This window comes from Oryzias latipes, chromosome 15 (assembly GCF_002234675.1).
Source record: "Oryzias latipes chromosome 15, ASM223467v1".
In the NCBI taxonomy this organism is placed as follows: Eukaryota; Metazoa; Chordata; class Actinopteri; order Beloniformes; family Adrianichthyidae; genus Oryzias; species Oryzias latipes.
The window spans coordinates 12,327,331-12,353,619 of record NC_019873.2 but is presented as its reverse complement, the minus strand read 5'-3'; the positions used below and the strand labels follow the sequence as shown (position 1 = coordinate 12,353,619).

At 39.8% G+C, this 26,289-nt stretch overlaps 2 protein-coding genes across 8 annotated transcripts in view; both read left to right on the top strand.

Moving 5' to 3' along the window:
• Window positions 1-21,225, top strand: part of LOC101165171 (LIM domain-binding protein 3) — a 40,904-nt gene extending 19,679 nt beyond the window's left edge. For 2 of the 5 annotated variants that reach the window (XM_023962956.1, XM_023962955.1), the window contains exons 5-14: window positions 372-394; window positions 4,270-4,458; window positions 6,106-6,269; window positions 7,274-7,322; window positions 14,107-14,366; window positions 14,481-14,847; window positions 15,283-15,463; window positions 16,908-17,028; window positions 17,685-17,800; window positions 18,480-21,225. In XM_023962956.1, the coding sequence (XP_023818724.1) occupies window positions 372-394; window positions 4,270-4,458; window positions 6,106-6,269; window positions 7,274-7,322; window positions 14,107-14,366; window positions 14,481-14,847; window positions 15,283-15,463; window positions 16,908-17,028; window positions 17,685-17,800; window positions 18,480-18,569 (1,560 nt within the window). In that variant the 3' untranslated portion in view covers window positions 18,570-21,225. The remainder of the gene's footprint in view (window positions 1-371; window positions 395-4,269; window positions 4,459-6,105; window positions 6,270-7,273; window positions 7,323-14,106; window positions 14,367-14,480; window positions 14,848-15,282; window positions 15,464-16,907; window positions 17,029-17,684; window positions 17,801-18,479) is intronic. The other 3 variants (XM_023962959.1, XM_023962958.1, XM_023962957.1) reach the window with 2 other exon arrangements.
• A 931-nt stretch (window positions 21,226-22,156) lies between these two features.
• LOC101169384 (bone morphogenetic protein receptor type-1A) overlaps window positions 22,157-26,289 on the top strand; it is a 42,696-nt gene continuing 38,563 nt past the window's right edge. For 2 of the 3 annotated variants that reach the window (XM_011484200.3, XM_004077000.4), the window contains exon 1: window positions 22,158-22,368. The gene's annotated coding sequence lies outside the window, so the exon portion shown is untranslated. Of the gene's footprint in view, window positions 22,369-26,289 lie in introns of all 3 variants that reach the window. The other variant, XM_011484201.3, reaches the window with a different exon arrangement.

The window sequence follows — 26,289 nt, the reverse complement described above, 5'->3', positions numbered from 1 at the left end:
TTTTTTAATGTGCAAAACTGCAATTTTATTGATTTTGAATGTGACATACTAAAAAACACAGCGGATTCTCCACAGATCTGATCAACTGCATATCACACATTTCCAGTCTTACCTGATGATGATGAGGAGGTTTCATGAACCATGATGAAGAATAACAAGTTTTGTTTATCTATAGCTCCAAAGGAGAATAATGAGAGAATGGAGTCCCTGATCGTTCCCTCAGATCTTCCATTGTGTTTATAAGTCCACATTTGAAGGCTCAAAGGATGCTGAGCTGGTTTCTACCTTTAACCCAAATCTTGTTGTCTAATTAATCTACCTTCTTTCTTCTTTTATCTCCTCTCCCTTGCCTATGTTCTCTCTGAAACAAGGCCTTCCCCCTTGCTGCCACCAAGTTAGTATTCTCTCTGAATGACCTTGGTTGTGTTTGCTCTGCTGCTTGCTGTCTGTTGGAGGCATGGCTTGGTACTGTGGTGGTTTCAGTGACAAAGGGCTGCTTTTGCACATTTTAAAACAAGAACAGATGAGCTTACAGTGATAGATGGCCATGGCATAAAGCAGGAAATGATGCATCAGTTGTTCTCTGGATGCAGAAGGACTGTTTCGGCTGACACACCTCTGCAGCCTCTAATTTTTGATTTTTTTGATAATTTTTGAACAGAACGACCTGGTAGATTTCTGTGGTGTCAGCATAAATTCAGGTTTGCACCGCTCAGTTAGAAAGAGTTGAATTTTTCAGGCTCTTAGATCAGTTGTGAATGTAATTCAGCCTAGAGCTGTGGGTTTTAGATAAAAGGATAAAATCACAAAAACAGACTTCAAGTTTATGTCAGGACTTTGGTTAAACCAGTTTCTTCTCTGATTCTCATATTGTGTCATTAAAGCAAAACTCTTGGATTTTATCTTTAAAAATGCTCTGTGTTTTGCTGAAAAGAGGCATAGGAACAGGTGAAGCATGAATTCTTATGGTCACCGTCCTCATGGTTGACAGCATGTGTCCATATTGATGTGTGTAAATGCTAGTATGTTGATGAAGGTGAACCGAAATGAAACTTTCACAGAGTAACCGTGAGGTCGTCTGTGGATTTTGAAGAATTTGTTGCCTTTCCAAAAATAGCTGTGAAACATTATTTATTAATAATATTCTCCATAAAATGAATCATCCTTCATCCTTTTGAGACAAAATGTGTCTGAAATGTACAAACTATTTTTTTTAAATCCATCCATTTATCCATCCAACCTCTTATCCAGCAGCCTAAGCAGAGATGTCCTGACCTCCTTGTCCACAGAAAATTCATCCAGTTCTTGTGGTAAAGCAGTTGAGAAACACGGTCCCTTCAGTGCATTCTGGGTCTTTCCCAGGGCCATTTAATCCTGTAGGTAGCTTGACCAGTAAATTAAACACTTTGCCTTTTGGTAGAGCTCCTCCTCTACAACAAATCAAAACGTGTTCCTTCAGCTGCTGCATGCTTCTGGCTGTCAATATTACGCCCCTTCATTCCCTCACTCATGAACAAGACCCCAGGATAATTAAACTCCTGTATTTGGGGCAGGAGCTCTCCATCTACCCAGAGTGGGCAATCCACCTATTTCTGGTTGAGAACCATGGCCTCCCAATGGAGGTGCTAATTATAATTTCTGCCACTTCACATTAGACTGTGAGCTGCGCTAGTGCACTCTAAAGGTCTTGGTTATTTTACTTTGCTTAAAAAAGCTTAATAGTGGCTGCTCACCAATGTTGAGGATCGCAAGAAGCCTAGAGAAGAGTTTAGAACTTTTCATCTTCCTTAAAACATTTTTTTTGCAGATCTTATTTCACTGGACATTTTTGGGATATGAACATTGGGGCGAAAAACTATTTAGTCAGCAGTAATTGTGTAAGTTCTCCCACTTAGAAATATGAGAAAGGCCTGTAATTTTCATAGGTATACCTCAACTATTAGAGACAAAACAAGAAAAGAAATCCAGAAAATCACATTGTCTCATTTTTAAAGAAGTTAATTGTAAATTATGGTGGAAAATAAGTATTTGGTCAAGACTTCTGGCTCTCACAGACCTTAAACTTATTCTGTAATATGAAACTGTCCTCCACTCATTACCAGTATTAATGTTACCTGTTTGAACTGGTTATCTATGTAAAATTCACTTGTCCACAACCTCAAAAAGTCACACTCCAAACTCCACTATGGCCTAGACCAAAGAGCTGTCTAAGGACACCAGAAACAAAATTGTTGACCTACACCAGGCTGGGAAGACTGAATCTGCAATAGGTAAGCAGCTTGGTGTGAAGAAATCAACTGTGGGAGCAATTATAAGGAAATGTAAGACATACAAGACCACTGATAATCCCCCTCCATCTGGGGCTCCCCCCAAGATCTGACCCCGTGGGGTCAAAATGATCACAAGAACGGTGAGCAAAAATCCCAGAACCACACAGGGGGACCTAGTGAATGACCTGCAGAGAGCTGGGACCAAGTTTACACATACGTCACCAGGGACTCAAATCCTGCAGTGCCAGACGTGTCCCCCTGCTAAAACCAGTACATGTGCAGGCCCGTCTAAAGTTTGCTAGAGAGTATTTGGATGATCCAGAAGACGATTGGGAGAATGTCCAATCGTCAGATGAAGCCAAAATAGAATTTTTTGTAAGAACTCTACTCGCCGTGTTTGGAGGTGAAAGAATGCTGAGTTGCATCCAAAGAACACCATACTTACTGTAAAGCATGGGGGTGGAAACATCATGCTTTGGGGCAGATTATCCGCAAAGGGACCAGGACAACTGATCTGTGTAAAGGAAAGAATGAATGGGGCCATGTATCGTCCGATTTTGAGTGAAATGTTCCTTCTATCAGCAAGAGGATTGAAGATGAAACGTGGCTGGGTCTTTAAACATGACAGCGATATCAAACACACTGCCCGGGTAACGAAGGAGTAGCTTTGTAAAAAGCAGGTCAAGGTCCTGGAGTGGCCTAACCAGTCTCCAGATCTCAACCCCATTGAAAATCTTTGAAAATACCACCAGCAGTCTTTGAAAACCTTGTGAAGACCTACAGAAAACGTTAGACTGCTGTAATTGCCAACAAAGGGTGTATAACAAAGTATTGAGTTGAACTTTTGTTATTGACCAAATACAAATTTTATACAATAATTTAAAAACCTTTTTTAAACCATACAGTATGATTTTCTGGATCCCCCCCCCCCCTCATTTTGTGTCCTATAGTTGAGGTATACCTTTGATGAATTTTAAGTGGAAGAAATTGTACAATTGGTGGTTGACTTTTTTGCCCCATTGTGGCTCAGTGGCCTTGTGGTACTAAGGTACTTTAACTTAAACTGTAAATAGGTTGAAGAAGAATGGACTGGGTACAGAGCCTTTTAATGAACCTGTTCTTGGTGTTAATGATGTCCAATTCTTACTACTTACCACTTGAAGCTTCTGAGAATATCCCTGTTCCAGAAACCCTGTGGCCTGTCCTAGCTTGTGAAGTTTCACTGCTTCCTGGTCAGGAGCCACAGTTTCAGAGGCAGAGAGGAAATCCACAAATATCATTCTGACTAAAGTGTCATACTCAGGATGCTGGACTTGGAACAGGGCTGTGTGGAGAGATGACATCCTCCACATGCAAGCTGGAGGCTTGCACATAGATCTGTGATGTACTTTACTTGTGAAAACAATTCATGGTCACCAAGGTCAGAGTATTTGATTAATGATTCTTGAGGTTGACAAAGGCGAAATGATTGGTGGACTTGAGATATGTTGGGACTGAGGAAGGTGTGGTCAAAGAGTTAAAAATGTCCAAAAAACTCCTGCCAGCTGTTCTTTGAAATCTGGCCTGACCCACTGAGATGAATTGAAGTCTACATGTCAGATTGACAAGAGAAATTTTGAAATGCTTCTTGTTTGGACCCTAATGTAACTCGCAGGATCATGAATCTACAGTAGAAATTCACAACTTTGTGATTTTATAAAATGCTTGTGGTGGATTCTGAACATTTTCATCTTGAATGGTTCCAGCATGCGGGTATCGTTGGTTTGGATCTACATTGATGTGCTGTGAAGTCTTTGTGGTGTTCCTGAGAAGCTTGGTCTCTGATAGGATCTTAATGACTGCTGTGAGCATGACCAGCCTGTCTCCTTCTTTCTAACATTCTCACTCTATTTCTGACATCAGCGTCGCTCTACAACTATCTGTCCTGTTCTCCATCTGTCCTTCCTCTTCGTTCTTCCTTGTTCGTCATCTTTCTCCACATTACTTCTCTACCTGCTAGTGCTGGCTTCAACCCCGGCATGCTGAAAGAAAACACCATCTCCACCCACAAAGCCATTGAGGTGACGGGGCCAGGTGGTAAGGCCACCATCATCCACGCACAATACAACACGCCCATCAGCATGTACTCACAGGACGCCATTATGGACGCCATCGCAGGCCAGTCACAGGCCAAGGGCCATGACGCTGGGTAGGAACACCGCTCCTTCATTTTTTTCTTACTGTCTCTCACTCTTTACGATTTTTTTCATGAAGGGTCAGGACAAAAAAATTCAGTTTGAATAAATAATCAATGTTGATTAATGTCTTACTTTACTCATTTATTTGGAGAAGGCATTTGCACCTGTTACAAATCATGTAACCATTTCACAAAGTCCACAGGACTTACTGGGACCAGAAAGAAAGCAGGGGTCAAGGTACTGGGGCTGAACAAACAGCCACATAATAAGCCTCCCACCTCCGTGCATGACTGTTCAAATGAAATCCCAATTTTATAAAAGGACTTTTTGTCAGAAGTCTTGTCTGTTTAATGTTGGATGTGCTACTTGGGTGCAGCTCATGGGTTTCTTTGAGTATTCTGATCCATCAATGGTTTGAGCTCCGAGACAGCTATCTCAAATAGTTTTTAATCATTGACAAGAATATACCTTTAAATTAGTTGAATGCTTGTTGCATCCCATTGTTAATTGGAGGTTGTCAACTTGGGTGATTACCTGATTACTCTTCTTCATCTAGCTTTTTCTGGTTTGTGTCCAGCTGTTGTGGTTCTGGTGGTATCCCAGGCTCATGTTTGTTGGCTGGTTCAGGAGTTTGTTTCACAAATTATTGTTTGTGTTGACTTGGTGAGACTGTGACCGCTGCGAGACTGGGACTTCAGTTGACTGTCGGGTGTGTGTGGGCCCATTACAGACAGAAACTGATGTGGGAACATAGAGTTGATCAAACACTGATGGACAATGCTGATTGGGTTTGTTGCAGTTGCTGGTTCTTTAGGTTGTGTTAGGTTTTCACTTTAGGATTGAGAAATGGGAATGTTTGTGCTCATGTTTGTCATCAACTTTTGTGTAACTGGGGCTGAACAAGATCATCAATTTCAACAAGGGCTGTGAAAAAACACAAGCTCATCTCTTTTGTCTTCCTTCTATTTACCATATCATCATCGCGTTCCCCAAAATGCAGCATTTCTTTTGTCAAATAAATTATTTTAAAACCATCCAACATGTCCTGATGTCCTGCTTCAACATTCGGTAATCCTTTAAAAGCTGAAGTCTTAAAACACCAATAAAAAGAGCAGCTAAAAACCCTGTATTTTTTTTTCTGAGGCTGGCCTTAATGTTTGACATTACATGAAAACAAAATTTCATTTAACACAAAATTGGAAAAGGAAAATTTCCAATTTCATAGAAACAAAAAAAATAACTTAAACTAATACGTGATGCCAAAAGCTTGAATAAAAAAAAAAAGAATAAAAATATTAAAAAAATATAATGAAGAGATACAACACAATGAAAAACCAACCTGAAGCAACATTTTTCTACAAAATGTTAAATACAGAAACACAAAAGCTTTTTACTAATTTTCTCAGTGGTCTGTATTAAAGCAGAAATAAAACTCTACTGTTCTGAGTCTGTTTCTCCTCTCTTTGGGATCTCACTTTGTTCTTCTGCTTTAAACTTATGTCTTCTTACTATTCCTATGAAAGTCTCCTCTGTCTGAGAAAATTCCAAATTCTACTTTATATTATGTAAATTCTGATCACTGCTGCTTCAGCTCGGGTTTCAGGCACATAGCGCCTGAAATAAGAGTGGTTTGGTTTTTGGCGGGGTTGTGGCTGCAGTCCTCTCCCAGGTAATCAGCCGCTGGTGGACAGCTCCTCCCCGGTCTATCAGGCTGTTCAGGATGCAGAAAAGTACCTGGACCCGATGGAAGGTGGCCACCGAAGCTCCAACGTGCAGTCTAAGTCCTTCCAAGTCCTGGCTCACATGATCCAAACTGAATCTTGTAAGTTCCCCTTCCTCTTGCTGAACTTCTGTGTTATTTCAAATGGTCACGAGGACTCAGATATCCTATGAAGTTCAGGAAATCTCAAATAGTTGAATTTCTGCTCATCAATTTTTAAAAGAATTTCTATTTTCAGAATTCAGCCACTTAAAAAAAACATCCATAGTTTAATATCAATGATGTTCTGAATATGTCCTTTAACTTTTTATCTCTAAAGTGGAGATGAAATGGATGTATGTGACACAGCTCTTAAGTCAAAGCAGTGTTAAGCTAGTGAGTGTTTAGCTACATTCACACCACACTCAGCAATGCTCGTTCAAGCGGCCACTTCCGATAAAAAGTCAGTGTGAATGCGTGGAAAGCGTGTTTCGTGTTCCACGTTTAAAGCTCTTGCGTTCACGCGTAGCTACGCAAATTTTTAAGAATGTTTTCAGACCACTGAACGCATGTTGAAAGTTGAACCAGGTTGAGCTTTGACCAATCAGGGACTTGGATTTTGTAGTGAGTTGTGGATGGCATCCCTTTTAATTCACTGAAGTGCCAACCATTTGAAACATCATGAAGGAGAAATTAACTATTTGCGGAATTGCACAAAATATTTCAGGGCTGTGAAAGAAAAAGCTTGGAGCAAGATTCACGAGATTTGCACTGCGTCGATTTTCACACCAAGCCTCTTCTAACTGTAGGTGGTGGACATGCACTAGTTCACAGTAGAAAAATAAAAAGAAGAAGAATTCCCTCCCTGTGCTTATCTAGTGTGAACACTGGACAAGCACGTTCAAGAATGCGCGTCTCATGCCTGGAGTGTCCGTAGCCAAAGAGAAATGTGTTAACTTATTCTTAGAACTAATATTTTTTAAATGTAAAAGATTCACGTTAACTTGTTATAACAAGTTAAAGTAAAGAGTAATTTCCCTTTAAAAGGACTGAGTTTTAAAATGTAGAAAAGTCAGTGGATTCATGCACACCTGTTGATCCTCACACCTCCTGTGTCTCTGTTGCAGCTCTGCAGAAGCAAGAGGAGGAGGAGGAGAAGGTAACAAGGAGGAGCAGGTAGGCAGGCAGGCCCCTGCTGTCCCCCACCTCCACACCCCTCCCCCACAGCCCTCTCCTCCTGACCCACTTGACCTCACCTGCCGATTGCATCAATATAATCTAGCCCCGCCCACTCCGTAAATGTGTGTGTGTGTGTGTGTGTTCTTGTTCTTGGTATCTTTTGAGGACCCTCTGTCTTTTTAAGGAACAATATCTTTATGAGGAACATCATGTAGAAGAAGAATATTTAAAACAGACCAAAAAATCAAATTAAAAGCGATAAATGATTAGGAGATTCTATTCATAAATACATCAAACAGAAACTTGGTAAAACTATTGACATAAACTAAATAAAAACGGCATCACTACTCCCTGGATATATTTAGGAATTAACCATTCATATAAAAAATAAGAATTTTATAATTTCCAAAATATTTTTCATAATCCTTCCTAGAGAATGTACTATAAAGTAAGATGTTTTGGATGCAAAACATGCCATTTCTAAATATAGTTCTACATTTTTCCATAATTTTTAACCAAACACAAACCTGCTGTGAGCCCCAATAAGGACAGAACTAAGCTTCATCATAATTAAGTGGCATTTTGGGGTTGTTGTAAGAATTTTAAACTCAGAGAGCATCTAAATTTTGTTTGAAAAAAAGAAGAGGTTCTGCAAATATTGTTGTTCTCTCCAACTTAGCATCTGGTTTGATTCGTTCTATCTGCTAAACCATGTTTCAGAATTGCTGCTTGTCGTTGGGATTTTTTTTTATCCTATATCCTGTTAGCTCTAACTGACTTAATTCAAAGCCTGTCACTGTATTCCGCATTCCTCTCACTGTATTTTAATCAAATGTAAAAACAAACAAACAAAAAATTGGAAATTAAAAACTCAGAAATTTCAGGTTTTCTGTTTTTTGTTAAAACTCAGAATAAAACAGCTGACATGTAGTAAACCAGTATGACCAACAAGAGGCACTGTTGGATAATAACATCCCCCTAAAATGTTTGCAGCTTTTATCTCAATCTTCCATCTTTTTTTATTTATTTTTTCTGCCTCTTGTTTTTATAATTGCAGAGTATTTGTGTAAAATGAACTTTAATTTTTATGTGTTTGCATTATTTGTGTCCGTTTTATTTCCCCTGCTTTTCTGTGGTTTACACATCTTGTATTGTTAGTCTCCTCTACTTGCACAGCTGTGTCTACATTGTGGTATGCCTTTTCTTCCAGCAGTAACAAAGATGTGGGTTGAAACAGCAGCATGGAGGTCTTAGGGGTCCATGAGTCATCTGTGTCTCAGTTCAGTCTGAATGTCTTCAAAGAAATAGTGATCTTGAAATAATGATCAATGAAATCAAATGAAATTAAATAATGATCAGGAAAACCAGCATCCTTTATCACACAGAATAGAACAGATGTATTAGTGGCTATGAAATACCCTTTTCCTATAATGAACACTACAGGGCTCAGTTATAGGAGAGGAAAATATGAATGAAGACTCATGTGGAACCAAGTAGCAACACTTTGACATCCTCCTTAATGCAGGTTTGTAAACAAAGTGGAGCCAGGTCAATTCACCAGGTAACCACCAGGGGGCTTACAAAACCAGATCAGTCTCTCTTCACTATAATGACCCAATTCACAAGAATGACAAACAAAGTTATAGTTGGTTACTGCAAATGTATTTACCTTTGTGGTTAATAATCTGTGTTGGAATAGAATTTTTATGAAACTTGTCTTATACTTTCTGTCAAATGACCTTTTTACTGGCAGATGATTTTTTAATTGTTTCCTCTTGAAGGGTTTAAGTGGGTGTGTTCCCACATTTTCAGAAAGATAGAAGTTCAGTTGTGTCCTATCCTACCAGCATAGCAACAAGCAGGGAGCTAAAACGCTGCTTTAAACGAGCTACAAACAAACAGACGACTCACATGACCACAGAGCCGTCTCATCTGACATATGGTGGAAAATTGTTGTCATGGGTTGGGTCTTGATCAGACATGTATGTACCAGAGTAAGAGGATGCAGAAACTGGTAAACTCCTCCTCTTTCAGCCTGCCTCCCCACTGATGGATGGAGCTTTCCATTCTCTCTGCACTTATTTAATCATCCCTCCATTAGGCGCCATCGATCCCCCTCAACCCCCAGCTCCCCTCCACCCCTCGTCAGACTCTATTCGGCGTCCAATGACTCAATGGGAATCAATCGGAGCAGAGGTCGAGCTTTTATCCGCCAATAAAGAGACTGTGTGGTTTTTCCCTGCTGGCTGTAATTCATCACAGATTCATCTGCTCTGATTGATTCTCTGGGTTTGCAGCAAAGAGCCGCACTTCCACAGTCTGTTCTTCTGCCATTTCAGAGGAAATGCTGAAGAAACTCCCACCCTGCACCAAAATATTCATTGAATTCATCTGTTTATGCCAACAGTCACCCCAAGAGAAGAAAATTTATATTCAATGAATACTTTGGAATAATTTAAAAGAAGCAGGAAAAATGTTAGGAAAATGAGAGGATGTGTGATGAGTGTGCAAAAATTGTACACAGTACGTAGCTGAGAGCCTCATTCTTACAAGTGTGCTCCTTCTTTGTAATTCTTCCTTAAAAGGAGGCATTAAAACCAGATTTGGTCTCCAGGTAAATATTTCTGTACCTTAAAGAACAGTTTAAAAAAGATTCAGCAACAGTTTTTCCTGTTTCAATTTTCTGTAACAGAAATCCAACAAAACCGGGCTATGAACTGAAGAGCAGGAAGCTAAAACAATTTCCTAGCTGAGCAGATTGACATTGTTTTATGATTGTTTTAACAGCTAGTGATGCCATTTTACAGCTTGCTGGTTTTCAGTTGAGGGTGACTCCTGGGAGTGCAGAGGAGTGCAGGGGTAGTTTAGCAGAAACGCTCAGGCTGAAGGTTACAGTTTAGTTCAGGTCAGTCACAGTAAAAGTGACGGCATATCCTCTGTTGGATGGGCAAATAGCACCAGCTGAGAGAGACATCTTAACTCATGGCGTTTCATTGTCTGCTGTATCATTGTGGTCCTCCAACAAATGGTTTAAAAAACCACTCCAATGAAAATTGTATTTTTGGTGTATTGTAGCATGTTTTTTGTGTCAAAGTAAATTAATCTTAAAAATGCATTTCTGAGTATTTTTACATTCAAACCATTGTAAATCAGAAGCCGATCAGATTTGTGACATAGAAAATACACTGGGTGGGTCACAAGCTCCCTGCTCTGCTCCATTCTGATACATCCTCCTGTAGATAAACAGATCCATGTATGTTTTTGATTTCTCCAACTGAGCTGTTATCTAGTTCAAAGCTCTACGGCTGGAAAGTGCAAATAATGCTCACCATTTTCGTTGCACCAGTAATATTAGGTTTGGGGTGTGAAGGGCTGTAAGCTAGTGGGAGAGAGTGTAAACAGAAAGCTTTCAGTAACAGGGAAGGGGAGATGTTCCGCACCAACGCCCCCCCCACAACTTGGAGTCAGATTTCAACGTAGAAAACAACACATTTTCTTATATTGGCTAAAAACTGCGTAATCATAATTAAATATTGCTGAGAACGCTTTTACAACAGGTCAAAAGACGAAAGTCTTTAAAATTCTGCAATGGGTTAAATCTGTTACTTTATAGGACCCTTTCAAACTTTTTGAACAAGCAGGTTGTGTTTTAACAGCTTTTGGGCTAAATAAAATTGGAAACCCTGAACTCATCATCTGATTTGCTTTTACACAAACTATAGTTAGCTGATATTCCTTTCAATATGAAACCATTCATTTATTGTTTCTTTCTATCATAATCATTTTTGATAAAATAATTTTGCATGAAATTATGATATCAAAAAACAAAGTATTACTATTGTAGGCTATGGTTACATATCTTAATTTTTTTAGCCCGTCTTAAATTCACGTTCCTTCATATTAATGCACTTGCAGCACATAAGCTAATCGTTGCACTTTGGTTTGGTTTAGTTGGTCTGTAATTACACTTTAGTAAACCGGTACCCCTTATTTTCAGGCACATCAAAAGTACAGGTGAGCTGTCACAGCCACCAAATGAATGGAACTATTCCAGGACACCAGCTCTGGTTGGAATCAAACAGCTTTATGTAAATGGTTCCTGAAGCCATAATTCATTAGCATCATCAGCAAGACTTTAGAATTATACCTCACCAATGCTTTCCTACCTGTAATCTTTAAATATATTCTTTGAAATTAGTATTTTATCATGTATGGGATGTAGTCTTCTCATTTGGCCTTTATAATGCAAAGCATCTTTTGGTTATTATGTCAAAAAAAACATTACAAGCATTTATTTGTCAGTTTTCTGGTCTAATGTAGGATTTTAAGCTTTCAAGTAGAATTGGTTGCAATTGTATTTTTTAGCTATTCCTATGAGTTTGTCATTGGGCAGATGTATTTATATCTCTACGTGATCAGCGCTTCTGCTTATTTTGCTCCACTGTTTTTCAAAATCTAATAACAACCCATCAGAGAGGCTCAGTGTGGCGCTGACTGACATCAATACCAGGAACACTCCCTATCTTTAGTTTCATAAACCCTCTTGCTGTTTCTGGAGGATTGGACCACTGAAAATAGTCCACAGCTTAATATCTGGAGTGTTGGGGAAACATTTCCGAAATTTGTTCCAACCCCCTGATGTTATGTACTTTTTTTACAATATCAATAATTTAATATTTTCCTCATCACTAAGTGGTCACAGCTGAAAATCATATGGAAGAAGTTTTTGCTGAGCTGTAGTCCACTTTGGGCTGAGATGTGGCTATTTGTTTTAGTTCTTCACAAACTGCATATAATAATAAGAATTGATAAAATTCTAACATGTACAACTATTTGCCCCACGTCAGAAGTTAAAGTTTGTCCGGATGGTTTGTTGAGTGTTTCAGTTATGAGGGTTAGGTTTGTTCCGTCTCAAAGCTTTCCAGTCTGCTTTCATGCTGCATTCATGTGTTCTGGGTAAAAAGTTAAATACTCTCATTGGGTCCGTCATGTTTTGTGATTGATGCGTCATTTATGGGGTTATCTTGACATTTTGATCTTTATTTTCCTTTTAGATTTCGCTGAGTATGTTGTATCCTTTTGCTCACTAAAATTCTCATATTTTACCTTCACTTGTTTGGTGTGCTTGACTATTTGAGCACCTGACAGCAACAACGAAAAGAAAGGTTGAGTTTTTTTCCACACACATTTTTATCTAGTATCTTTATTCTATCACGAGTTTGAGTCCCAGGGGCAGAAGTGTCAATAAAGATGCCTGGACCTTTCGCCAGGCAAGTCAAGACACCTAGTTTTTCAAGTGTGTCCTAGGTTTACTGTAGGCCTGTCACATCTCCAGATGTTGAAACCATCTCAGCTGCTCTCCTCAATGTGGAGGACGAGTCAATTCACAACAAGTTCCTTCTAGATTTTTGACTTTCGCATCCTATTTCTAAGGAAGACCCTAGCCATCCTCAAAAGGAAGCTTTTTTCTGCCGCCTGTAAACGGTTTTTCATAACCTACAGCTCATGGTCAGAGTTAAGCGGATCGCAGATGGATCTTGAACTGAGAGTTTGCCTTTAGACAAAGCTATCATTACTGCAACAAACTGGTATAAAGTCTGCATCACTGCAGACATTGGACTGATCTACCAGTCAATCTTACACCCTGCAGCAGCACATACTTGACTCATGAGCAAATTACACAGAATCCGCCCCCCACCTGGGAGAGGGACTTAGTCCAAATCAAAAAGGACATTCCCCCCTGATTTGGATAAGAGTTTAGGCCTCAGACTTGAATTTGCTAGTTTCTCATTCCAGCAGCCTCCCCAGCCAAAAATGGTCAAGAGGACCGCACCATTTACAAACACAGAAGAGATGGGATTCTAAGACTCTCAGAGCCGAACACTTTCTCCAGATGGCAATTGTGAAAAGTTGTTTCCATGAAAGTTTTGAAGGTGAAGTAGAAACTGGAAAATGTGCATTAAAGATTTTGAAGTTAAGTACTGAAGATTTACATGGTAGTCGCTCTTATGGGCCTGATTTTAGATCTGCATCTGAATCTGCAGAGAAATACTCAAAGTAGCTGTAGATCTGGATGGCCAATCTGTGTGCAAATGCTGTTGGGACACAAGCTGGGGTCAGTTTGACCCCTGATCAACCCAAAAACACCAGTCAGTTCAAATTCTTAATTGATTCATCCAAGTATCTCTACAAGATGTGTCCTTCCCCCAAATAGCACCAGTGATAACCATGGTGGAGTCTGTTAAGACCAGAAATAAGTATATCTTACTGATGAGCAAACCAAACCAATGTTTTGTTTGTATAGTAATTAAACAGCCTCCAACATCACACTATTCATTCCATTCTAAAAGAGCACTCTCAGATTAGGTGCATCTGGTAAAAAATAACAAGAGCTATGAGAAGCAGACAGACTAAAATACCTTTAGAGCAAATTAGTCTCATCAAATAGTAAATTTTCATTGTTAGCTTCTATCACATTTGGTTATCATGGTGATGGGAGGGCACCTTTTTGTTTTTTCTATTTTGAAACCTAATGTAAACTATTGGACTTGGGTCCATTTTCTAATGGAAACTTCTCTGTAAATGTTGTCCATAGACTGGGTTGACTAGTGCATGAGTTGCTTCAAAATTCAAACGCCCTTTTGTCAAAATGAAGATGGGATCTCCTAAATTTAAATCTGAGTGGTCTGAAGGATCTGGATATTCAGAGCGATCGCAATCAAGGGAAATGATGCACAGAACAATCCAATTATTAACAAGTTATGTTTCTGTCCCTCTGCAGCCAGTATGGCCCACCACCAACTATGCATCAGCCTCTACAGGCTCCGCCCCCTCAGCAATACCAGCAAATGCCTCAGCAGTACCAGCAAGTACCCCAGCAGTACCAGCCAGTACCACAGCAGTACCAGCCAGTTCCCCAGCAGTATCAGCAGTCACCCCAACATCAAGCCCCGCCCACACAGCAGAGTTCCATTCAGATCCCTGTTGGGTCTGGTGCCCCAAAGGTTGTCAGCACTGCATGCATCTACCCCTCCCAGCCTGGTGAGCCTCTGGCTTTAATTTACAGGGTTTAAATGGTCAGATTCCCAAAACTCCAACAAAATCTCAAGGATTTTCTGTAGGATGTTGTACTCAAGTGTACTCTTTTAATCTCAGCTCCAGCTCAACTGCCGCCCCAACCCCACCCTTCAGCTGCAGCCCCAGCCCCCCCTCCACCTGCTCCAGCCCCTACTACCTCCAACAGACCCCCATGGGTGACTGACACCAACTTTGCTGAAAAGTTTGAAGCCAGCAAAACTACCACCACCACCATGAAGGTTCAGCCGCTGCCGCAGGGTGCTCCTCCCCCACCAGCATACATTTCCAACCCTTCCCCTGTGGGGCCTGCAGCTCCCAGCCCGGCCCCCATGACTCCCACCCCCGCCCCTTTTCCTCCTGTGGCGAGAGGTGTGGCCCAGAGGGCGGAGAGGTTTGCAGCAAGCAGCCGTACGCCATTGTGTGGCGCATGCAACAGCGTCATCAGGTGACTTTTTGAACCAAAATGTTCACTTACAGCAGTTGATAGAACAAAATATACGATTTAAATAGATGTCCTAAAATAACTGACCAAATATAGAGCAGCCAATACATGTGAAAAGTTTTCAGGTTTTACCTTAAATTACAAAAATAATGATGTACAATGATATTGCAAATGGCTATACCACAATTACAAATCTCAGCTGGGATGGTGGTCAGTGTAAAAATGCAGTTATCTTTAAATTCTTTAACTACCTGCTCAACCAAACAGTAAAGTACATTTAGAAAATATATTTTAAAACGTATTGTGTGTGTGTAACTCCCTAAAGGCAATAAGCAGCAGAAAGAACATTTTTTTAAATTGATTTTATCTTGGTTGGGTAGTTAAAGAGTTAAGACAAGAATGTGTTAAAAAGTCTGACCAAATGATTGTCTTTCACAGGGGCCCCTTCCTTGTGGCCCTCGGCCGGTCCTGGCATCCTGAGGAGTTTAACTGCCACTATTGCCATGTGTCTCTGGCAGACGTGAGCTTTGTGGAGGAGCAGAACAATGTTTACTGTGAGAACTGTTACGAGGAGTTCTTCGCACCAACTTGTGCCCGCTGCAACACCAAAATCATGGGGGTAAGGAGCCCCAGCCCCTTTTGTCAGTCACCTCCCAGCACTGACATCAATGAATTAGTGTCTCGAGGGGTGTTTACACGCGCTTTAAAAACTCATCTACGGCCTAACCTGCCCAAAAATTCTTGTTTTTATTTGTACTTTTTAATCTTACATTCCAAAATTTCCATGGGTTGATGCCATGTCTTCTAAGAAAATTTAAATAGCTGGTTTAAAAAGTATTTTTCAGGCTGAATAGTATGTTTAATATCTAAAAGCATGTCTTTGGTTCATGTGGTGTTTATATCATACAAACAAACTAATTGTAAAAATTCTGTATCATGTTACAAGACAAGGACCAATCTCCACATCCATCCATATTTCCATCCATTCATCTTTTAGGCAACAGTAGTCATCTCTTAAGCTGTTCATTTGTAATTTAGTCAACTGACTATATTTTCCACAAATCAATTTAGTGTTACTATATTCAAATTATGATTTAGATTTCGGTCACTGCAACAGACTATTTATGTTTTGGTCACTGCAACAGACTGTTCAGGGTCTATCCGGCCTTCGCTCACTAGTAGCTGGGTTGGCTCCAGGATGGATTGTTTCTGGTTTTCACTAATGAGAGGGCAGAGTTGGAACATAGACCATTCCGAAAAACAACAGTTTTTCTTTTGCCCTTCATGTTCATAATTTTACAGTCATTTAATTAAACTCCTACATTATAAGCCCTCCAAGACTGATCCATGCATGAGAAGAATTAAGAGGTTTGTCTTGCATGGACAGGTAAGACATCATCTGGTGGGATTTGTTTTTCTGCAGCCCAAATCTTGGAGTTTTTGCAACTTCTTTAAACAAATTCATAATTCTGGTGCCACACTACCTTCACCAAACTTTTGCTCTGCCCGTCGGGAGACAGCTGTTGGGTGATTGGTCAATGACAAACTAAAAAGCTAGAAAAAACTCACATCTGACAATACTACTATTATTGACTCCATTGTTGTTGGATTCCTACAATGCTTTGACCATGGGGTATATAGGGCAGTGAAATTTTCATAATAGTCCTGACTAAAAGAGGACTATTGCTCTAATCCCAAATGTGCTAACTTTTGAATTAGCTTTCCCATCCTTAATCTTCTACCTGATAGGAATCCCAGCTTAATGAAGCCAACAACACTGCATCATCTGCAAAAGCATAGACTCACTTCTGAGCCATCTCCTCTGCTTCAAATACAGATGGTCATGTCTGCAGGATCTGCCAGGGAGGTCATGACAAACAGTAGCTCTTTCATTAGCTGACAAACAATAACTCTTTTGTAATGGCAAAAACGCCTGGAAAGTGTTTCTCGTTTCAATAAGAGTTTAATGGGGAGTTCCTGTCTTTACATACCCACATTCAAACATTTTTTTAATCTGCTGCATACCGTTTTTATTGAAATAATTACTCTGCTTTGGGTTGCAGGAGGTGATGCATGCCCTGCGGCAGACGTGGCACACTACATGCTTCGTGTGCGCAGCTTGTGGCAAACCCTTTGGAAACAGTCTTTTCCACATGGAGGACGGAGAGCCGTACTGCGAGAAAGGTTTGGAAAGTTTCACCTTAAACTTAACACAACCAATTTGATCACTAAAGGATAAACTCACATCTGTAGTTCTTGGACTGGTGTCTAATTTATCCAGAAGAACAGGGTAAAAGTCTGAGCAAGGATCTCCAAACCACAATGTGCAGTCATCCATTTAGCCATAGGGAGAAGGTCTGTAAATGTTGCCCCTTCTTGATCATGCTATTGTGTTTCTCAATAAACCTCAATTATATCTTTTGTGCCTATGAACCTACCGTCAGCAACATTCATGTAGAATGGATGAGCTAGGATGCTTTTGATGGATCGTATGGTTCTAATAATTGACAGAGTTTAGACTTTGGAGCTCCCAAAAAATCACATCATCTGCTTTTCCTCCAAATCATGAAAGCAACGCAACGGCCCTGTAGAGTCAAGTCGACACAATTCTCTTGTATTTTGTTAATATCTCAAGAAACTTCTTCTCTGTCACTTCGGTTGATTAGTTTGAGTTAAGTTGATGCCTTCTGAATTCAGATCAATTCAGTCTCATCATTCTGACCACCCTTTCAACACTTCACCAGTTGAAGTGGTAGGTGCTAAACTTTGTGATAGTAAGGGACCGGTGTGATCTGGTTTAGTTGCAGCTTTGCTCAAGTGTCTTTATGCTTTTTGCTCAGATTACATCGCACTCTTTAGCACAAAGTGTCATGGCTGCGACTTCCCAGTGGAAGCTGGCGATAAGTTCATCGAAGCTCTGGGCCACACCTGGCACGACACCTGCTTCGTCTGTGCGGTAAGACACATAAACATCTTCTTTCAGAGACACTTTGTTGCTACATTCACACCGGGCATATGGTGCGCGTTCATGAATGTGCATTTAGCTTGTGGTGTTCACACTGGACAAGCACAGAGGGGCTTCTTTTTTTCTTTTTCTTTACTACTATTTACTAGCGCATGTCCGCCATCTACATTTAAAAGAGGCTTAGTATGAAATGTTGAACCAGTGCAGATCTCACGAATTGGACACAAATCCAAAATGCTTCGGTTCATTGCTCGTCCTTGCAATGGAGGATTTGGATTACCATCATGTCAGGAGAGTGGCATTGGTTTATCTTTATTTGAAAAACAAACGCAGACATTGTCAGGGTCACCGTGTTCACCAGATAAACCAGCTACTCTCAGAGTTTGGTGAGTTTAGTCACCTCCATACATCATTACCAAATCCGAGTCCCTGACGAGTCAAAGTTCAACCTGGTTTAACTGGCAGTTCAATGGCTATGGGTTTTGTACGTAAACCCCAAAAAGGGTCGTAAAAACTTGCATAGCTACGCGTGTACATGAGAGTTTTGAACACGGAAGCCTGAAATGGACATTGACACGGATTTACATAGACTTTTCATTGGACGCACATTGCAGAGGGCGGTGTGAATGTAGCTTAACTGTGAGAGTCTGACATGTCACTCTGCCTGCAGGTCTGTCACGTCAACCTCGAGGGTCATCCCTTCTACTCAAAGAAAGACAAACCTCTGTGCAAGAAGCATGCCCACGCCATCAATGTGTAGGCATACGCACCTGCCTCTGATGTGGTCGCAGCGGCAAGGCGACGCTATAACACCCCGTGTTTGCAAGCACACTAGTTATTTGCAATTACACTGAAAAGAAACTATGCTGCCTGATGAATATGCTCCTGAATGGGAACATCTGACCCCCGCCAAACCGGCTGTACTGTAGTTCCTCTTTTTTATGTTTTCTACAAGAAACTCTGAGTGAAGATGTGCTGTTAGCCCACATCTCTGTATGGAGTCTGCAGAGTGCAGAAATACTTTCTTGTAGACTTTTTAGGTGTTTAATTATGATTTGTTATGATAGAAGATCCACTCCGACTCAGGAAAACTCCATTCACAGCTCATTTATACTTAGAATTATAATTTAAGTTTTTGGAAAATATTGGTTTGTAAAATATTTACATTTTAATTGATATTTTTATTGTAATTTTTATTTAATCAAGTCTTCTGCAACAATATGAAACAGATCCTAATTGAACCCTGAAGATTCCAGAAGCGCTCTGGAGACTCCGTACAATCAAGCTGATCGTGTGCCTCTTTGACTAGTCTCGATCCTTTGAGTGATTTTTTTTCATCTCAGAATGATGTTGTATTGCTGTCAAGGTTGGCTTCAAAACTGTCACGTAAACTGCAGGAATTAAAGATATGTACATTCATCTGTCAAGCCTTAGCTCTGGTATCGCCTTCTTTGAGCTGCAGTCCAGCAGCCTAGTCCAGGTCTGACTCCTCTCCAGGTCTGCACCCTTGTCCAAGTGTGGTCCCGGTCCAGGTTTGACTCTGGTCCAGATATCCTTTAGTTAGATTTCTGTTGCTCTTCTGACAGGATTTGAAGATGGATGCTTGTTCACCGCTGCCTTCCTTCAGGTGTGTTTGTTTAGCATCACAGTGTGTGTTTGGGTGTTGATCTTTTTCTTCGTTTTGTAAGCACACTGTAAAGTCCTGAAACATCCTGGGTCAGGCATTTACAGTGTGATCCCCCCGTCTCCTTACGTAACTGCAGAAATGTTCAAACTCAAATGTTCCTGCAATATTAGCCTTTAACGCGACTGAGTTATTTTGATGAGAAAAAACAGTAACTTTAACTTTGTTTTGTATTCTTGGAGAAGATCGTTTTGGATGTGTTTAAACACATTTGCTTCCTGTTTTTTAAGCAGCATTTTATAGCTTTGAGATGAGTCGTAGCAGAACAATGAGCTCTACGTTTCTCTGCCTTGTGCAGACTTTGGTGTTTTCTTGAATAACGTCGTAATTCTACATCCATCCTTCCAGTCTGTTCCATTTGCCAGAGTTCAAGTCACTGGGACGGCAGTCTCAGCAGACCTCTGTCTGCCACCTCCTACAGGAGGATACCAGATTGTTCTCCAGACCTGCAGAGATCTCATTTCTCCAGTGCTGTAGGTCTCCTGCGGGGCTCCCTCCTGGTTGAACACATCCTTAAAGCCTCACTGTGAAGGTGTCTGGGTGTCATTTCCAGAAGTCCAAACTTCTTCAGCTGATCTATTATGAATTCCTCCTGGATGTCTAAACCTCACCTCCTTCCTCATAGGAGACCCGAGCCCCTCCTGAAAGAAGCTTATTTTTGGCGCTTTTATCCGTAATCTTAACAGCTCATCTGCACCCAAGGCTCATGATCAGAGGTGGGGGCATGGATGTAGCGGTAAACTGAGATCTTTGTCTTCAGACTCGGATCTTTCTGCAGTGCATCAGAACAAGTTCCACATTTCAGCAGCTGCACCGATCCTTCTGTGGATCTCAAACTCCATCTTTCATCACTGACAGCAGAGCAGGTACTTTAGCTCCTCCTTCTGGAGGAGGAGCTTCTTTCTAACCCAAAGTTGTGCCGTCAAAAAATAATAATCTGGATTTGAAGTTTGAGGTATTTTCAGATACTTTCTGATTAAAGTCTGACATACTGGATGAACTCTGACTCTGGCTAACAGACAAAGCAGCAAACCCAAACATGATCATTCTGACCTGAACTGAACCGTGCCACTCTGCAAACACGCAGCTAAAACTCGATATATCTGAAAAACGTGTTTCATCAGACTAAAAGGGAAATTCTTTACAGTCTGGAAAGACAGACAAACTGACAAATCGTCAAAGCCCAGGAAATGTTGACATTTTCAATTCAGTCTCCAAGCTGCTGGTTTCAAGAACTGTGGTCAAATAAGAGATTTAGCAGCATCTAGTGACTATAAGGGGAATTGCAACAAAATGCTGTTTAGAGCATCGCCTTTGGAGCATCCTGAGCTTTAGTGTGACCTACCTTCAGATCAACTGAAAGGGTTTCATCTGTGGGAGTTTTTATAATGCCGGATGTCAGTCTAAACTCTGCGTGTCACGATTTCTGCTCTGTTCAGACCAGTTTTTACCCTGTCTCCTTTTATACAGTTTATGTCAGACAGTGTGAATGTGCATGCAGAGCAGTTTGTTGCAGCATGTTGGGATGTAAAAAAAAAAAGCTCTGACCCCGCCCTCCAGACACATACGCAGAATATTACTGTAAAGAATGGTTAGAAACTGTGATGAGCAGCAGGAAGGCTGGGATGAACCTGCTATCACTCTGAAATGCTGCTTTACTGTTTGACAGGTTTACAAGGAGAATTACAGCATTGCAGTCTGAATAAAGCGAGCACTTACATCATAAAAAACATCTGCATTTGTCCTGTTCTTCATTATTTCACAGCTTGAAATCAAGAAAAACACTTGGGTTTTTAGCAGCTTTATAAACTAATTCACTTCAAATTTTACATTTACTAAATTCCATAAAATAATGTTGCTTTTTCGAGCATCAATATTTTGAACATTTAAAATGTTTAAAAAAAAATATATATATATATATATATATATATATATATATATATATATATATATATATATATATATATATATATATATATATATATATATATATATATATATAATACCAATCCAGCGTCTATGTTCTTATCTGTGACCAAACTCTTTTCAAAAAGTATTTACTCTTCCCTTTAATTTTTTTCTTTTTTTTGCAGACCTGTTGTTTCGCTACTAGCCACTAGATGGAGGCAGACTAAGCTTAAGTCAGAATTTCAAAGTAAAAGCCAGGACAGAGTAGTGATTGCAAAAACAGATGAAAGAAATTAGGCAAGAGTTCTCACTCTGACAGTAATATCAACTCAACCGGGAGGTTAGACGGAGACTTTATTACCTTTTTCAGTTTTTAAAAGAAGAAGGCACAAAGAATAGATACATTCAAACATGATTTTAGCGTGTGGTAATTTAAATACAGGATGTTATAAATAGTTATTATCCTCAAATTTCTAATAGACAAAAAAGTCACATGAACTGCATCCATGGGAAACGCAATGAAACAACGTAAACTATAGAATTGAATATAAATGTGGCGCACAAAAAGAAACGCTTACTGTATGTTGGCAGTATAGATTTATGATAAAAAACATCAATAATAGAGATTTATTCAGATGTAAATCTGTATTAAATTATTTACTAATTAAAAAGTCAGGTAACTGGAAAGGCTCATCCGGAAGTTTGACTGTCTCATTTGACGTTAGAGTGAGTAGTCTCGTTGCTCACAGACGATCTTCGAACAGGTTTGGGATTCACTGTCCTCGCCGTCAAACAGAGAAAACCGCAGAAGGAGCGAGTACTGAGGCGCATGGAGAGAACGGCAAAACCGCTGGAAAATACGTATCTGTATCCCGGAATACTATTCAGAGTTAGGATTTAAACAACAGATTTGTGCTGGAAAACGAGATGCGTCCCAAGGAGTAAATAAGGCACCCAGGAGGATAAGGTAAGGCGGATAAGATCCAACAAAACCCCGAACTTCACTCCCTGTAGTTGGACTTTTCAGCTCCGTCTATGTGCTGAATCACATAGCGAATAGAGCCTGGAAGAAAATAAATGTAAACTTGGTATTTATACATTATTTTATGAAGTAGTTATTAGATTATAAGTTCGGCATTGGGATATATTGTCAGTTGTTTGTGATACTGAAAAAAAAAATTCAAATAAAATGAACAGATTTCGTGAGTGGTTTGGCGCCAGGAAATAGTCGTATCCTGTTGGCAACGCTGTCGAAAAAGTTCCCAGTTGTTGAGCTTCGGCGAGATTATTAAATGTTTTGCAGAAAAGAGGCTATGATGAAGCCCATCAGTATGTAAGCAGGCATTGTTGATCCCAGATAAGTGAATAAAATCTGCGGGAGAGTTTATCTGGATCATCTTTGCCGCAGTTTGTTCACCGAGATGTCGCTTGTTAGCCGCATTCCTCGGTTAGCTAACTCCGCAAATATCACTTATTTGTAATAAAACAGTTTTTACGGTTAGAAAAAACGTGTTACCGATAATTTTGATCAATTTTGCCCGTTTGTCCGTGAGTTCGTTTGTCTGTAGTCAACTATGTGTGAAAGTTAGAGAAAGTTGAGCTAAGTTTCTCGTTAGCATGTGGGGCTATAACACGCAGAGAGAAGGTCTAGTTTCTGCTGGTTTTCTCTGTTTACCTGAAATTATTGCTTCTCGTGCACGCGCTACCCGGAGCCACCTGTGGCGCGCTCGTTTTGTAGCTTGTTGTGTGTTTGTGTCGGAGACTGCCAAACATATTTAGCCTCCAGCATCAGCCCCGGAACACAAACTCTGATTGTTTTTTTTTTTTTTAATTATGTTTTGGTGTTAGTGCAATGTTTCTCCAAACTCCAAAACCCCACATTCAGTTTAGCGAAAATTCGCAAACTTTCCTGGTTAAGCCTTCGTTGAGTTTGTTGACATTTTTGGAAAAACCTCGAATGTATTCCACTCGGGGCTTTCTTTTTTGCCATACTTGGGACCAGTATTGTTGAAGTAAAACTTTTTTTTTTTTTCTTATTGTCAACATGTTTTGGTCGTTATGTTTGTTGCCTTCTTAATACCTGGATTGTTCAGGTTTTTTTAATCTCCAGACAAATCTGGCCTATACCTTTTAAAATTGATTTTAAGTTGATTGATTTCTGTGGTTTAGGGTTTCAGACAGAACGGCTCCCTCTTGTCCTCAGGGGCTGTTCTTGGTTCAGACCTGTTTATTTTCCATTTAAAGTCATCTTTATTTTATGTGATGGTCTTTAATATGTTTGATTATTTCATCCTATCAAACTGATTGCCTAATCAGTGAAATAATGTGCAGTTTTGAGCAATTAGTTTTGTGTTGGAGTAAAATCCTAACCCAACTGAACCACGATTAGCTTTCTTTTTTAACTGAAACTAGTTGGTTCTTAGATCAGAGCAGTTTCTGTCCTAAAAGCTTGACGTATGCTCCTTCAGTTCAGTTTTTTTTAAAAGTCCAATCATCATTGACTCTATTGTAAAAGTGTTCCTAGTGGTCTTTTAATTATAAATATGCCGTTTTAAGCCAATCAAAAAACAACCTTTGTTGTTTTTTAGGACATAGTTTCTGCTGAGCGGCAGTACTTCATCGGCTTTTGGTGCAGACTAGTAAGCTTGTCTGTGCTTCCCGTCATTCATCTGTTTACACAATCTCCCTTAAACTTGTGCAACAAAAATGAGGAGCAATATTGGAATCATCCAGATGTTCAGTTTTGAGCCACATACGAGCTCAGACCAGGGAAATTAAGTACTTGGATCTATTTATGTCCTCCGTCATGAGAAAAATGCCACAAGAACATGTTAAAAACACCAAAAACATTATTTTTATCAGAGTGGGTCTTCAGAACATTCTATGATTATAATCTATAAAGTGATAATACAAATAAATAACAATTCTTACTTGACTAATTATTACTTGAAGAAGACACTTTAATATGGTTGTGTAAAACAAATTGAAAATGGCTGTTTTAATCACATTTTAAAGCTTTTAAGAGACAGAATCCTTTAAATGTGATTGTAAAAGATAGATTAGTGACATCATGACAGAGACACACTACTTCCCAAAAGAGCAGTGGGTGTTTTATAAATCTGGCAGGTTTTTTTTGTTTTGTTTTTACTCTCTATTGTCGTTGGCCACTTTTTCCGTAGTCAGATAGAATATGATTATTTTGTTGTGGTGTCTTACAGGGGGTTGAGCTTGGTCCAGCTTTTTTGTAGTTTTTGGGTCTACGTTTGTTCAGCATCATAGGCAGATGTCATGCCTGTATCTATGTTTTTTGCTAAGATTAGTGTGTTTCTGTCAGAATCTTGGAATTGTTGTTAAGTACAAGTCTTTTTTTATTTTTGCCATTGAGTCCTTCATGTGTGATGTTGGATTATAGCCGTTTCACTGAAACTGCAGGTCTTAACTGTTTGTTGAATGAATGGTGCTGATTCAAACATTTTTGTTTTTTTAAAACAAGAGCCAACTTTTTTTTTGCAGATAAATCGCTGAGTGTATGTGTTGACATACCCTAGTTACGTTAACACATCAATCTGAGATTCTGAGTTGAAATATAAATATTTGTTTGGATTTCATATTGTCATAAAATATGATTTTTGTTGTTTCACTTTAAGGGCTGAAAGTTGATGTTAAATGTAAAGCCTCAAATTTTAGGACTTTATACAGGATTATAACTTAATCAAAACAATAAATTGTTGTTTTCACATTTTCTTTTATCTTTGTTGTGTTTCTAAAAAGCAACATAACTTTATTGTCTGTTAGACAAACTAAGAGTCTTTGCAAATGTTTGTAGAGAGTTTATAACTTTGAAAATTTAGGTTTCTGTTAAAACCCGGATTATAACAGATGTGGTGATGAACAGCACAGCGTCTGCTGCTTTCCTCAGTTGAGTTTTTATATTTCTTTCCTTTTTTAATCTATGATTTTGACTGTCATGAGTATTGCAAAACCTTGGACATTTTTATGTATCGGATTTTCTGCAGAAGAGTGTGCGTGCGTGCGTGTGTGGGAGGCGGAGTGTATTTGCTTAAACTCTGACGAAACAGAAAATGTTACAGTTCAGTTCATCTTTGAAATTTAAAATATTAGTCCATTGATTTTTTCTTTTCTTAAAAATGATCTTGTATCTATAGAATTTACTTTTTAACCTGTCTTCACAGATGGTTAACCCAGGTTCACCACACCCTGATAAACAGGGGCAGAGGAGGCATGTGGAGGACTGGGGGGGGGGGGGGGGGGGGGGTTGAAATGTAGTGTAATCCAAGCAGCTGTACATTCCACAGCTCGCCTGCTGATTACAGTTACATAAGTAACGAGGAGAGCCTCTGTGGTGGAAACCAACAGAAGAAGCTCAATGCACAAAACTGCAGATTCCAATCGGAAAAAAATAGAATAACAACAAAAATGTAAGTTTGAGCAGATCAACTTCAAACATGACTGCTACGTCATACTGGATGATGCTTCCTTATTTTCTATCAGTAACTCATAGAAGGGTGAAGCTCGGTGGAGGTCCAATTATCTCTGTGGATATCTGCAGGTGCTTGGCCAGGACAGCATCTGCAGGGACCATCGGAGCCGAGCTGCTGATAGTCTCCTTCGGTGATTAGTTCTTGGTGTCGCTCAGTCTGCTCTGTGTGTGCAGATCTGCTCTAATAAAACGACACCCTGACCTCTGTACCGGAGGAGGCACCTCAGTGCTGAGCTCAGGCTCCAGGATCAGCGGAAATGCAGTTTTACCTGCTTTACAGTTTGCAGAAAACTCTAGAGAGGGATGGCAGTGCTGTGCTTAGCTGAACACCTCATCAGAATCTACATGCAAATGATTTGTGCCAACTTCTTAAATTTATCGACTGTC